Genomic DNA, 16,057 nt, shown 5'->3' on the forward strand with positions numbered 1-16,057 from the left:
TAGGTGCCACATATCATACCAGGCTCCAGGAATCTGATGGTGACAACACCTGACTACCTGTGTTTTATGGCACTTACCACCTAGTAGGAGATGTAATCAAAAGGAGATCTAATCAAAAGATCCTAGTAATCAAAATATCTCATTAATAAATGGGAAATCCCAACCAGCCAGTACTGTGAAGGAAAGGTGTCTACTCTGATGCTTTGCAAGTATAAAAGAATGGGATTCACTGGGGTAGGCACTGGCGGAATCAAGTGCAGTTAAAAAGAAGGATTCGGAAACAAACAGTTATGAGTGAGTAAAATCAGAGTGCTTGAATTAATAGAACTGTATAATTCTCTACCGCAGAACTGTAATAGTAATAAAAGCTATCAAGATAAAAACTTACCCGACTATAAAATGTAGTCAGTCAACTAATACATTTACGTCATTTCGAAGAGCTGTCCCAGTGGCTTCTTCGCGTGATGTGGGAACACCATCATTTAAGCAGAAATTAAAATTTACACCAAGCCACAGTGTTCTGCGGCCTCTGGGCACATTTACGGAAAACATAGTGTGGTTTTGGGTGGTATTTTGGCATTTTTAATTTCCTGAACTAATATTTCTTATTTAAAAATTTAAGTTTTGAGTAGGAAGCATTCCTGGTATTCCTTCTGCTACTCCATAAAGTAAAGCACTTAATCTCCAATAGCACCACTTGAATCATTGCTATAACCTCCGTCTCATCCTCACACTCAGCCTGTCCCCTGCCCACCGCCCTTGGTCCTTGCCCAGTAGGCAGGACCTACTCAGATGTAGAGTGTGGGGGGTGGGGGGTAGGTACTTACTTTCTTTGCTCAAGCAGGGCGATTTCCTTTTTGACCTCATGGTATTCTTCTGCTATTTGGCAGTGCTGTTTGAACACCTCCATGGATTCCGCGGAGTCATGACAAGGTGGCAGGGGCTTCACAAACAAGAAGATGAAATTAGTCCATTTCTTTGCATCAGGATAAATTACCAACCATTTTGCTCTGCTGATGTTCTTTAAAGGAAGGTTTTTTCTTTCTTTTTTTTTTTAACATGAGAACAGCATTGTTAGTCACCATTCAACAGAGTTCAGCTGATTCTATTTGACTGAAAATAGAGAGGTGGACAGATAGTCCCCACATTCGTCTCCCAGTGTCATTCATGGACATCTCTGGCCTAAGCCAGAGCCCTGAAATCCATTACATGTCAGTTACCTGCCACGTGATGGAGTAAAAAGAAGTCTCTCAAGGATTCTACAGTACTCCCTCGAAATCTTAGACTCTGCTTTAGAGAAGAGCAGTGGTGGGGAAACAGTTCAGTTGTCTGTTCAATTACCCCTTGCTTTCTGTTCCTGTAGTCAGGAGGTATAATCTCATCTTACAGAGTAGAGAAGAAAAGCTCTCTTCTGAGAAATGCATCTGACCTAAAGAAAGATGCTGAGCCAGAAATAATGCTTGCAAGGATTAACAAACCTGTAAGAAAGGCCAGATCTCCCTCCCCCTAAAAAAAAAAACCATCCGTGTAAGATTCATGTCTCTCTTTTTCTCCCATCCATGGAAGAAACAAAGATCAGCGCGGCAAACCTTTCTGACTGCAACATGGTGAAAACCCTACTTCTAGGAATTATTTTTAAAGAACGAGTTTCCCCCAAGTGTATTATTCTAATTTCTTGTTTAGCAATGCGTGATTAAAAGTACCACTTTTAGGCCAGGTGGATCGCTTGAGGCCAGGTGTTCAAGACCAGCCTGGCCAACATGATGAAAACCGATCTCTACTAAAAATACAAAAATTAGCCAGGCATGGCGGCATGCACCTTTAGTCCCAGCTACTTGGGAGACTGAGGCAGGAGAATTGCTTGAACCCAGGAGGTGGAGGTTGCAGTAAGCCGAGATCATGCCACTGCATCCAGCCTGGGTGACAGAGTAAGACTCCATCCCAAAAGGAAAAAAAAAAGTACTACTTTTAGGAATACTAGTTAAGAGTTTTTTTAAATCACCCTTTTCAATTATATGTAGAAAAAAATGTATATAAAATCTGAGAAATATCAGTTTATTGTGAAATAGGTTCTTCAATCTTATCCTTTCTTCAAAATGGTATATTATATATATATATATATATATATATATATATATATATATGTAGTATCTGACAAGGTCATATTGTCACTAATTTTATATAAGGAAATGGAGAACTAATGAAGTTTTTACTATTTGTTCCTCTCATTATATTCTTCAAGGACACAGATTTCTGTGGGTGTCATATTTAGTGATCCTTCCCACGATATAATAGAAATTCAATAAACTTTACTGTCTGATTGATAGATAAGATGACCTTCCTATTTATCATGAGGCCTCTGAGTAGAGATGTTTAAAGGAAATAAAATTCTAAATAGATTTTGATCAAATTTACCTTCACGTGGAACATCTGTTACATCCTAGTTCATGGAAAATCTAATAGTAATCATATTAGGCAGCATCTTTCTCTACTGCCCATGAACACATTCACAGGATAAACTCAGCCTGTTGGAACCATTATCCCTTTCTATACAGGATTAAATTGAAAAATAATGCACAGTAGTACTACAGTATAACTCTCCCCATGAGATAAAGCTGTTGCCAAAGGAATTCAGAACTCCTGGCTCCTCCAGTCTGTGCCCCAGAAATCGCTACCCACTCATCAATTTTCACCTGTTACACTGGCAACTTACCAGGTATAACAGTAAGGGGAATGAAAGCAATTTATTCTGGGCACCATAGCCAAGCTGTTAAATCATCTGTGCCCTGTTAAAGGATTTGTCTCCTGGAAGGTCCTAAGACTACACATCAGATCCTGTCCTTACAAACACCACACGGGGCTATACTCAGTTGAAACAAGAGCTCAGTACATGTAGGTACCTGAACCATGAATTCAGTACAGTTAACTATGTGACAGCCAAAAAGTTCTAGAATTCTGCATGAAGGATTCACAGCTTTAAGAGAACATAGAGAATAGCCATGTAAAGGGAGGTATGTCTTTTGCTGCTATAATTTAAAAGGAAAACTGAAAAGTACATTAATAACTTTCTTAAGAAGACAGAGGCCTTCCCTTCCTCACCCCAGCTTGCCACCTGTAATGCTTTTCACTAAGTGGGAAATGTTGTCATTTGTTCTTTTTTTATTATTGGCATCTCTTAATTGTAGGAAATTCAAAGATGTTATTATCTGTAGGTAGCGTGATCATGCCACTAATGGTATGTAATGATACATATTTCAAGATACCCACATGTGCTTTCAGCAGCACGATCATGCTATCTATACATAATAATATTTTCAAGACTTCCCATCATAAAGAAGGGACAATCAAAAAAAGAATAAGCCTAAAATACTTTGTATCCAGTTTTCAGAGAGTACAAAGATTCCAGGGGTCATTTCAGCCTCTGGATCCTGAAAACGAAGCCTTCAACTTGACATACAACTCAGCAACACTTCAAATGCTCCCAGTTTGTATGAAAACATTAAAGAGTAATATAGATTTCTCTTTTTTAAGCAAAGAGGAAGGTTATATTGCATAACCCACCAAAACATTGTAAAATTCTCTCATTAGTTGCCAGAGGAAGAGGGAAATAAGGAATTGTTGTTTAATGGGAATAGACTTTCTATTTTGCAAGATGAAAAAGTTCTGGAGATTGGTTGCACAACAATGTGAACATACTCAACACTACCAAACTGTACACTTAGAAATGGTTAAGATGGTAAATTTTATCATATGCATTTTTACCCATAATGAGAAAAAAATTAATGCAAAAAATTATTTCATTAAACCTTTCTGCTGTCTCTAGCCCATCGTCTTCTAAGCAGTGCTGCCAGGGTTACCTAGGAGAATCTGACTCCACTTGTAGTCAATCTTCCTCACTTTCCCAAATTTCTCCCCAGAGAACTTCAAATTTCTCACCCCTTTATAATCTCAAGCCATTCACTGGTAACCCCAAACACGTTTTTTGCTGCTGGGATATTGGATATTCCAGCAGCCAAATAATAATGGATATTATTGCCATTGTTTGGCAAATCAAAGTGCTCTTGGGTCAACAGAATCCACTGTTCTTAGAAGGCAGTTGACATCATTAGCCATTTACCCCAGCCCAGGAAACTGACCAAAGAATTTGCTTAAATATATATGGTTCTCGTCCCACCAGGCTAGTGAATACAAGTATCAAGATAGTCAGGTTTTATACCTAATACAAAAAGTGGCACTGTAGAATAATCTGATGTGTTGTTCTGTGGGGGACAGAGTAACTCTCATTGCTTTGTGATATAATGTGTGTATGTGTGTTGTATCATCAGGTCCTGACTGAGGGCAATCCTCTCTTACCTTACCTTTTGAGAGGTAATCCCTCAAAATAAGAGACAATATATGGCCAACAATATTAATCAAACATAAACTTCTGCCTGAGGAAATCGATTCCTAGAATTCAAGAATCAGGTTTTCAGTTTAAAAATGGAGGACGAGTACGCTTAAGTAACATGACATGTAAAACACTGGCACTCATGAATTAATTGACTCTACGTGGGTTTATGTAACACATGCTCAAATTAAAAACTGAAAAATAACTTAAAAGAATACCTGTGGGTAACTAGATGAAAAAACATCTATTAACTTCTTGCAATAAAAGTGACACTATTTCAGTTCTCATTGCTTGATTTTGACTGTTCTTGTCAGAGAGATTTTCATAGTTCTAAGCCCATGCTGGGAACGGATGTACGATAAATAAACTCTTAATGTTGTTAAATAATTTTTTTCCAGATCCGGAGGAAAAAAAATTCCCTTGTTATTCTCTCCATAATGATGCTACATCCTCCCATTTTGGATACACTTAGCCCACCTTCCTGCTTAAAGAATGAAATATTGCACTTCAAAGAAAAGGAATCCAAAAATAGTTCAGTTGACAAGTTGAAGAAAAAGATACTACTGATGTACTAGAGCACAAATGCTGTGTGGTCACAGCAGCAGCTTTTCAGATGCACTCACTGCCATCGTATCTGGTTTACTAAACAACACAGCCAGTTCTAAGGAGGTGAAATTAAGACATTCTCCTAACAGTGCCTCAAGCCAACTTTGAAACACATGTTTCCAAGACACAGATTGGGGCTAGGGTGAGGTCACAGCCCAGGAGGAGATACTTCCTCCTCACCCCCTTTTCCTCCATCTCCGCCTCCTCCTGCTGCCGCCTGAGGATGGAACTTGCAAGGGCTTAATATTTCATGGCAGTGCAGTGTGAAGGAGCTGCTACTATCTCTGGTATCCGCCCCAATTATCAGGACCGATTTAACAAGATGAAGTAAGAGAGAAACCGCAGGGTCCCGTTCCAAGAATGCCGGCTTGAGCCACAAGGTGCTATTCTGCTCTCTGCCTGAGCCGCCGGTTCATAGCAAGCTCCTCCCGAAGTGGATTCCACTCCCCGGAACAGGCCCCATGGGGAAGGACGCAGCCAAGCCACCCTGGGCTAGGAGCAAAGCCGGCTCAGGCGTTTCCGTTTTCTACTTGGCTTCTGCGAATGCTACTGGCCCCATCCTCTTCAAAAATGTAAGAATTTAATTTTCCTATCCCAGCTTCCCACACAGGAGATATATTTAGGAAGCTAAACATTCTACACTCGCTGAACAGTCTTTGTATTTATTCCTTGATTCTCAGGATTACCTACTTTGGGGAAAGATGGGGGTGTCCGATTTAAATTTACATTACATTGTAATGTCTTACAATTAACAAGCATCGTTTGTTAAAACTGAGAGGAAAAACACAGTCCATGCTGATTTCGATATTTAAGAACTCTATTATCTTAGAACTTTAAATATTTTAAGAACTGACATTTATATAGTATCTACATTACAGTACAAGTTAAGCACTGTCAATTATACTACAGAACTTATATATCATGTTACATTGGAGTAAAGTATATTTACGTCATTTCTGTTGACATAATATCAAAAGGAGAAAGAACACAAGAGTAGCAAACTTTTTGAACAAGCCGTACCCAAATGACAACTGAGCTTCTCAAAACAAACAAACAAAAAAAAAAATTAAAAGCATTATTGAAAAGCTCCAACGTATCTATATATGTTTTCTGTGTGGACACAGCAGTCAAAGAAAACTTGCAGTATAAGATACTTTTCAATGTGTGTATGACAGAAAATGTCGGCTATGTCTGGTGCTTTCTATGAGAATACATCCTAACCACATTTCCAGATGGATGTTAAAGACCAGTGTAGCAGAATCCTGGAAGGCTAGACTTCTTCATTTTCTATCATTTTCATTTCCCAGATGTCAAGCGATATATTGATGCAAAACCTAACAGAAGTTTCCGGAGAGGCTGCTCGGATAACAGGATATTATGGTACACAACTGAAGCTACGAAATTGTTTATTTCTGGAGGTGACATCAGTTTCTGGACTTATCAGACTCTGTTAGTTCAGTGTGTACCACAGAGACACCTGTCACTGTCAGATTAGATAGGAGGACTTTAAGGAGGGATTGAAGCTATTGCTCAATTTGGTTAAAAAAAGTCCTATTGTTTTCAAAGCACCTTGGCTTAATGAAAAGAAGAGGGTATCAGAACTTCTATCCCTAACTTAAAATCCCAAGGAGATGCTTTTATTTCATTTTACATGAATAAAAATAAATTACTTATTCTTAAGTATTTTATTCAATAAATAATTTCACCAGAGAATGAAATTTACATTAATTGAGCAATGATTTTGTCAAGGTCTGTGCTAGATCTACTCATTACCATATTTAATTCCCACAACAATGTGAGATTGATATAGTTATCTCCACTTTGCAGTTGAGAAGTGAGCTTTCAAGAGAGTAAATAACAAGCCGGAAATCACAAATTTAGCTGAGATCCAAATCCAGGCCAACCCAATGCTAATGCCCATGCTTTGGTCATTGTCATTCTCATTAGGATGTTTTTAATTACAATCTACTAGTCATCATGTCCTCTACCTGACAATAGAACATATTTCTCATTCCAATGCAGTTAAGACCACGTTGTAGCATAGTTTTGGATCATGTGTAAGTCAAATCATGGTTCCAAAAACATAACACGCTTAAGCAGTAAGACAGGCTTGGTCTTGACCCAAACCCTGGGACCATGAAAGGATTCCACCATCTTTTAGAACAGAGAGAGACAGGTCAGACAGAAAGAAGCTGAGACCTGAAGAAAAGTAATGGCTAGGTGTGTTGGTTCACATCTGTAATCTCAGCACTTTGGGAGCCTGAGGTGGGTAGATCCCTTGAGCCCAGGAGTTTGAGACCAATCTGGGCAACATGGCAAAACCCTATCTCTATGAAAAATACAAAAATTAGCCAGGTGTGGTGGCATGCACCTGTGGTCTCAGCTACTCAGGAGGCTGGGGTGGGAGGATCACCTGAGCTCAGGGAAGTCAAGGCTGCAGTGAGCCATGATCATGCCACTGCACTCCAGCCTAGGTGACAGAGCAAGACTTTGTCTCAAAAAATAAAAACGAAAGAGAATAGTGATTTTTCATTCATTCTTAGAAATGGACATAGAATTGGGCCTCCTTTCTTCTGACTATATCATCTACATTAGCTCTACTCAAATACTGCCCCTGATGGCCATGGGAAATTTAGAAATCTAGTCCCAAGAAAGGAATCTGCACAAATAGAATTGACCTTCCACCTACCCCTGGATGGAGGCCCAAGGCCCACAAATGAACATTATAAAGAGATGTTCATTTTAACACCTACCTTCTCCTGCGGTCTCTTGCTCAATATTTTGCATTAATAGAGACATCAAGAGAAATGTTTGTCACTGCTATTCTTGCACAAGGCTTTTTTTGGCTTCTGTGAAAATAGCAGCACTGCGAATTACATGCTCAAACATGTCCACATTCTTGGCAAAACAACAGAAAAATGCTGGGGGTCAAATTAGTGATCGAGTATCTACCAAATAGCTATTTTATAGCAGCATTTTATAAACTACCAACGCATGTGTAATGGATATCAGAAAGTCAGAACAGATTTTACAAGGTTATTCTATAACAACATTATGGCAACCTTGCAAAACAGAAACAAACAAACAAAAAAAGTTTCCACCTATCAAAGTAATTTAAGCAGCCTGTATGTTCCTTAAAAAGCGTGAGGGAAAGAAGGGAATAGTAAATGTATTTAGACCAAAATTTGGCCTCAAGTTTCTCATCTGTAAAGCGGAGACATAATAGTTAGCGTACTGATTAACGTAAGGATCAAATGAGATCATATGTAGGGAAACATCCCTTGCCTAATAGGTACTCAGTGTGCTTTGGTGGGATTTAAATCCGAGGTTTTGCAGAGAATGGGGCTGGCAATACCTGGCATCATTTATTTTCCACCAAGAAAATGTTTAAATCTCTGATAGAGGTCATGAAGACTCAGTTCATTCTTAAGCAAATAGTTGCAACCACAAAGCACTTCATATGCCTCTGTAACCCAACTTTTACTCTTCCATAGTGGATGATGATAGTGGACAAAATTCCAAGAGCCATTACTGTGTGATGAAAGCACACGAGACTGACTGTAAAGGTGGCCCGCTCCGTGTAATAGATTGTTCTTTTTGTACATGAAGCATTTGCATTGCTTTCAATACAGAGACTTCCTGCTACAGAAGGCATAAATGTATATGCTTATGCTAAGCATAGAAATAAACATTTGCTTTCAGATGTCATTTTCTGTTAGATTTCTCCTCCCAACCATCACCGTCTTGCTCTTTAGTCACTCACGCCCTGGAGTACAGAATAAAGATAACAGGCAACAGCTCTAGACAGAGGCAACCCTACCCAAATGCCTTGACAACTGGTGAATGTTTGTAACACTCACTCCTATCCTTCACTCAACAAACAAGCACTTACTGAAATGTGTTTAGTTGTATTGCTGGTAACGCTCTCTCCATTCACAAAGAGATAAAGCACTATCATACTTTAAGGGGAAAAAAATCAAAACCCTGAGCCAGAAACTACCCTCTCAACTGCCTAATTCATTAAAGATCAATGAAGATGAAATAGTTTCATTAGAGTAAAATAATTAAATAGACTTAATTTCTAATATATGTCAAGTGGAATTAAAGCTATAAAATTCAAATGGACCTGGCAATGCTTTAACAGAAAAAATTATCTGGATAATTGCCAAGGCTACTGTGAGTCTTGTGGAGAATGATCCATGAGCCAGAGAAGACCATTAAAGTTCCCAAAGGAAAAAATTTTGTTCCAACACAAAAAAGTAGAATTAATGATCCATAATTTGAGGAGAGAACAAGAACCTGAATATGCTTTTAGTGTTTTATTTCCAAAACATGTTTACTCCTTATTTTCACCTAATTTCCATGATAACAAAATAGCTTTGATGTGACCACAGAATAAAGAGGAAAAAATGTGACTAGAGGAAAAAATAGCTATTAGGCTGGTGCAAAAGAAGTTGTAGTTTTTGCCATTACTTTCTTTTATATTTTTTTTGAGACGGAGTCTTGCTCTGTTGCCCAGGCTGGAGTGCAGTGGTATAATTTTGGCTCACAGCAACCTTCAGCTCACTGCAACCTCCGCCTCCCAGTTTCAAGTGATTCTCCTGCCTCAGCCTCCCTAGTAGCTGTGACTATAGGCGCGTGCCACCACACCTGGCTAATTTTTGTATTTTTAGTAGAGATGGGGTTTCACCATATTGACCAGGTTGGTCTTATCCACCTGCCTCAGCCTCCCAAAGTGCTGGGATTACAGGCGTGACGCACGGCACCTGGCCAATGGCATTACTTTCAATGGCAATCCCAATTACACCACCAGTAGCACATAGACAGCCCCTGTGTGAGAACAGAACCTAAGCAAGAACCATCATTTGCAATGTGAGCACATCAGAAGAAAATGCAGGCCAGGCGTGGTGGCTCACACCTGCAATCCCAGCACTTTGGGAGGCTGAGGCGGGCGGATTGCTTGAGGTCAGGAGTTTGAGACCAGTCTGGGCAACATGGCAAAATCCCGTCTCTACTAAAAATACAAAAATTAGCCAGGTGTGGTGGCACACGCCTGTTATTCCAGCTACTAGGGAGGCTGAGATGGGAGAATCGCTTGAACCCAGGAGGTGGAGTTTGCAGTGAGCTGAGATCACCCCACTGTACTCCAGCCTAGGTGACAGAGGGAGACTCTGTCTCAAAGGAAAGGCAGAGGGAGGTTTGAATTGTTCTTCTTCATGCTGAAAAGAAGAGATACTGGTGGGGGAAGGGGAGGGAGAGACCATAGTTAGATATTAGAAGCCAGGAGAGCTGGGTTGAGAACCCTGCATGGAGGACAGAAAAAAAGGAGACATGATGGCTGATAGCTAGAGAGGAGATTTTAGGGATGACAGAGCTCTTTTGACAGCTGTGTGGTGATCAGCGTAACCCTCCAATCTCCTATACTATTTTCAGTAATACCTACATAGCTATACTGCTCTGTTGAGCAGCTTTCTGTTGGAAAACTGAGACAATACCCAGGACTGCTGCAAAGGTGAGAATGAGGACTCCTCCAAGCGGCCAGGTCACACCTGAGTCGCCCTCAGTTGGTTTTTTAGAGAGCACCCTGGCAGTAGAACACCAGCTTTTCAAACCTGACCCAGGTTTTTAACACAGTGCCTGTGTACTGAGGTAAGAACAGAAGCAAACAAAAGGGAACACTATCTTGGCTTGTGGAAGGGCTCATTCTTGGTTCTTCTTCCACCTCCGTTGAGGGCTGTCCAGGAATAAGAATCCCAAACTCAAATGACCTTAGGACACAAGGCACACCCACAAATGGGAAAAGCTGCTGTGTGTAAGATAATAGGGTATGTCAGGGCCTGTTGGGAACTGGAGGTTACAAATCCCTTCTAAAGGCTTTCAAAAATCAATATTTAGGAGAAAAAAGTGGCGACCAAGAAATGTCTGTGTACAGGATTCAAGACCCCTACTGGACTTGTCCAAATGTGACTACAAAGTTAAGTATTCAAGTCAATGGCTGGCCCAAGGGCAGTATCCAGGTATTTTAGACAGAACCTCTTCCAAAAGCCATTTTTGCCTGGAATCACCATGGATAATCTAAAGAAAATTAAAATGTGATAAATGAGCTCCTTTCAAATAATTCTGGTGTATTAAAATATCTTTCGACAGATCATTCAGAAACTACATATACAAAATAATTTTTCATGGGTCCAACAAGTCAATTTTCAGAAGGTTTAACTTAAAATAATTATATTCCATTAAAAGTTGTCAGAGAACTGGGGAAGGGGCAGGGAACGGAGAAAGGAAGGTTATTCCAAAGTCTTGGCAAACATGGTAAGTTTTCTCTGCGGAGTTGATCACTAAACCACTAACCCCAAACACAGCCAAAACTGCAATGGCATCGAGACAGCCATACCAAAGTAGAGCAGGGACCCGTCCTTTTCCCAGGCTCCAGAACTCCTTAAAAATAGGAGGCAATTTACACTATAAGCACTTGATGTCCTGGTGCCATAGCCAGATAACCAGACAGGGGCACTCCATGAGGGCTTCAGCCTGACTTTGGAGCTCTAGAAATGTAATCCTTGATGACTTCAAAGCCCCACATTCTGTGTCCAAGTCAGTCTCCCCTAGTCAGGCCACTCTCTGCCCAGCTCGCTATACTTTGACACTAAGGAGGAAAGAAGAGAGACTTTAGAAAAATCCTTACCTGTAGCTGCTGGTCTAATTCTGGAAATTCCAAAGGAATGGAGTCTTCAGGGGGTGTATCATCTAAAACAAGAACATGAAATGATTCTTCACTATGGAGCTCTTTCTTGTAGGAGAGGTGCCCTGTTGGGACCGTCCTTGGACTCCCCCATAGTTAGACCATCAGTGTACACTGTTTCAGTCATTTTCATCACTTCAGTTGGGGACAGACAGAGTGTAAAGGACAATTTTGCTCGTTTTCTGTACGCACAGATGCGTGGAGAGCTTAGTTGGCCCGAACAAAATTTTGCAAGCAAATATCAGAATCCTCAAATGTCCAGGCTGGTAGCTCTCCAATTAAGAAGGACTGCTTGTCTTTCAATACTCTTACATTGGCCAAAACCAAAAAATATGATATGAAACAAAATGCTTTAATAAGGTGCTAATGAGGTGGCCAGAAGGACTTTAATGGGACAGGAGAACATGTTAGTGAAAAGTAGAGGCGTTCGTTCTGCTCTGAATGACTCCAAGTGCTGCAAGCTGTGACAGTATTGCTGTCTGCTCCTACCACAAACCACACTAACAGGCAGTTAACCAGAAACTCGTTCTGGGTTACAGTGAGAAACAGGCAGCAACCCAAATGGGGCGTTTCTTTCCAATACACCAGGCAGCACTCCTACCCTGTGGCAGAATTCACAGCTTTGTTAGAGAGCGCCAGAGCCCAGAGAGTCCCAAAAGACCTCCTAACTCGTGCTTACGTTGACTGGTTGGCAATAGGCAGCTGTTGCTGGATCGGAAGATGAAGTTCTAAGAAGCATTTGAGGAAATCTGAACAAAATATAGGTCAGAATATCCAAGTCACCCCCAAATCTCTTCAAGAACATAGTGCTGACCCAGCCTTGGTGCTACAAAGCAGAACCTCTGGTATCTCCAGGTACTCTCCGGCTCTAAGGGTTCATTGGCCACTCATTTCCAATCCCTACCCCAGTATATATACAGTACACATATACATACAGTACAGGTACAGTAGATACATATACAGTACACATACACATACAATACAGATACACATACACATGCATATATAATAGAGATACAGTACAGGTACATACAGAGTACACATATACATACAGTACAGGTACAGTAGATACATATACAGTACACATACACATACAATACAGATACACATACACATGCATATATAATAGAGATACAGTACAGGTACATACAGAGTACACATATACATACAGTACAGGTACAGTAGATACATATACAGTACACATACACATACAATACAGATACACATACACATGCATATATAATAGAGATACAGTACAGGTACATACAGAGTACACATATACATACAGTACAGGTACAGTAGATACATATACAGTACACATACATATACAATACAGATACACATACACATGCATATATAATAGAGATACAGTACAGGTACATACAGAGTACACATATACATACAGTACAGGTACAATACAGATACATATACAGTACACATATACAATACAGATATAGTACACATACACATATAATAGAGATACAGTACAGATACATATACAGTACACATATGTACAATACACATACAGTTATATACAGTACACATACAGATACAGTACAGATACATACATACACGGTACACATACATATACACATACAGTACACATATATATAATAGAGACAGTACAGATACATATACAGTACACATATATGTACAGTACAGGTACAGTAAGATATACACAGTACACATACAGATACAGTACGGATACATATGCAGTACATATACATATGTGCAGTACAGTACATATACATATACAGTACATACACACAGTACACATATACAGTGCAGATACATATACAGTACAGATACAGTGCATATACTACATATACAGTACACTTATACATATAGTACACATACATATACGGTACATATACATAGTACATATGCATATATACATATACAGTGTACATACACATATACAGTACACATACATCTACATATACTATACATATACGGTATGTATGCAAAATATAAGGTGAAAAAATAATTTAAAAACCAAAGCTATTTTAAATTATAATAAAGCAAGAAAAGATAATAGTTTTTATGTTTTCATAGTCATCACCAAATTTCTTGATTAAAAACTGGTTGATGTTCTTTTTGAACTAGAGGGAGTGGTATGGGCCACACACAACACAGAAACAAGTATCCTCTCCCAATGCGCTGATAGTACAGTCCAGAATAAAATGTAGTACACAAGGCATTTCTGGCATCTAAGGCATTGAAGGCATCGAAGATAATCACCAGAAAGATAATTTAAACAAGCACGGTATTCACTTTGACCAAAGCCCTCAAGGGTCATATCACTTAATAGTCTCTGGTATATTTTAGTCAAGAGTAGTATAACAATACTTCCATATAAAAGTAGTTTAAAATAATGACAGTGCATCACCACATTTGAATCTGTTTTGTATCTGCACCTATGCTAGACAATGGCTATCCTCAGATTCAGTGATATCACTTAACTTTAGCTCACAGAACAAGTAGAAACTGAGAAATTTCCCAAGCCCCTTGCTGCAGGTTAGAAGACAGGCTTCAGAGGAATTGGGATTCAGTCCCCAGGCCCTTTGAATGCTCTACTTAGACTAGAAGTGACAAATTCTGCCCATTACTGTGCCTTGTTAAATCCACCCCAACATTTGCAAAGAATTGGATAAAAGGCAGAAATAATGCACTTGTCACCACTGACCCTTTAGAGGTAGGCTTCATTATAAAACCTATGCTTTGTGAAACTGATTTTGGTCTTAACTGCATTTACATTCACTGCAGTACAAGTTTAATAACCTAGACATCACAATCATTTTAGCTCACTGGGTCCAAGGCCAGAATGATTTGGCAAAGGTAAATGGGAACATATTCTACTTGTGCATCCCAACCCTAATAATCATAGACAAGCAGGCACTTGTTGGAAGGAGAAACCACTTCTGTAAAGTATGAGAGCAGCTAAGACATTCTAGAATTCTAGAAGACAGCCAGGAATGAACCTCAAGGCTTCCTGAGACTTAATCCGCCTTGCCTCCTGTGAAGTCACACTCCTTCCTGCTTAATTATTTAAAAAAAAAAAAAAAAAATCTTCATTTACTTTACTACAGTAATGTAAATAGCAAACACCTGGTATCAACAGAATTAATGAGGCCCACTGTGGAAATCTACATCCTTATTTATAGTCACACCATGTCCAGTCAAATATATGTGACCATACTGATAATTTTACAGATAAATTAAGTAGCTTCAAATTGGACTCCTTGAGTTGAAATAAAAGTCTAATTGATTAACATAGAAATCAACATACAATGGATGTTTTAGAGAGTCGAGCAAAATAAAAAGTAAGACTTTTGTTAAAGAATGGATCAAGCTGGATTAACCCAAGCAGGAAATAGCAGCGGAAACAAGAAGACCAAAGACAGATGTACGAAGCCTACCAAGTCTGAAAGCCAGGCCTGTATTTCACTGTTTGATGCCATCTGGTTTAGCTGGCATCCCTAGCAGCCAGAAATTTCAGGGCTTGCGAAGCTGCTTACAAAGCTGCCCCAAGTTGATGTGTGGTGTGTTTACTTTTAAACAGTGGCTGCCTTCTTTGACTGGTTTTAAAAATAGGCAAATATTCTAAAAGCAGGATGATGAATCACTGGATTGGGCCAAAAGGAAAGAAGGAAAATGACTCAGGCTGACTAGTAGCACAGCTGTTCCAAAAACATTTGGCTGAATCGTTGTAAAACATTTTGACAGTGATACCGGATCGGAGTTCCTGACAGCAGTTAAGTTTGTTTTGACAATTCCAGAAGCATAAAGTAGACTGTACAGTAGCTGTACAAGAGACCCTCTAGCAAATTTAGCTTTTTTCAAAAGAAAATAGTTGCTAGATATGTTTATAATGGGACAAAATCACAGCACAAGTATACTTTTATTAAAATCTATTTACCAAATATTTATTGTGCAAGACTGGGGCTGAGACTTACGCAAAATGAGCAAATCACTTTATCATATTTTTAATGCATTAAGGAAGTAATTTGAAGGCTTCCTCTTCAAAATGGCACTGTAGACTTACCAGACCAAGCAAAATGTATCCTAAGAAAGTTTTTAAAGGATGAAATATAAAGGAGAGAAGAGGAAAATTTTTTATATAAACAGATGTTCACTGCTTGTTTGGCAAATACAATGTGACGAAGCCAATGTCCTTAAGATAGAACTTTCCTATTGACCACCTAACCGTTGTGATGTACCATGGTACATTTGACGATGGGCTCTTTTCAACATCTATTGAGCAGCTGTTGTGTTGGTTTCAGGATTCTTTTGTTTGTAGATTCCCTTCAATTGTCTTCTCT

At 39.3% G+C, this 16,057-nt stretch overlaps 2 protein-coding genes across 4 annotated transcripts in view; one reads left to right on the top strand and one right to left on the bottom strand.

Annotated features, from left to right (window-relative positions):
- Positions 1 to 16,057, top strand: part of RWDD2B (RWD domain containing 2B) — a 1,177,964-nt gene that overhangs the window by 1,023,897 nt on the left and 138,010 nt on the right. The window lies entirely within an intron of this gene.
- Positions 1 to 16,057, bottom strand: part of MAP3K7CL (MAP3K7 C-terminal like) — a 44,948-nt gene that overhangs the window by 14,793 nt on the left and 14,098 nt on the right. For 2 of the 3 annotated variants that reach the window (XM_050784738.1, XM_050784737.1), the window contains 2 exons: positions 11,679 to 11,740; positions 828 to 943 (listed from right to left, as the gene is read on the bottom strand). In XM_050784738.1, coding sequence (XP_050640695.1) covers positions 828 to 910 — 83 coding nt within the window. In that variant the 5' untranslated portion in view covers positions 911 to 943; positions 11,679 to 11,740. Of the gene's footprint in view, positions 1 to 827; positions 944 to 11,678; positions 11,741 to 15,154; positions 15,504 to 16,057 lie in introns of those variants that run through there. The other variant, XM_050784740.1, reaches the window with a different exon arrangement.

Source organism: Macaca thibetana, chromosome 3 (assembly GCF_024542745.1).
Source record: "Macaca thibetana thibetana isolate TM-01 chromosome 3, ASM2454274v1, whole genome shotgun sequence".
Classification (NCBI taxonomy): Eukaryota; Metazoa; Chordata; class Mammalia; order Primates; family Cercopithecidae; genus Macaca; species Macaca thibetana.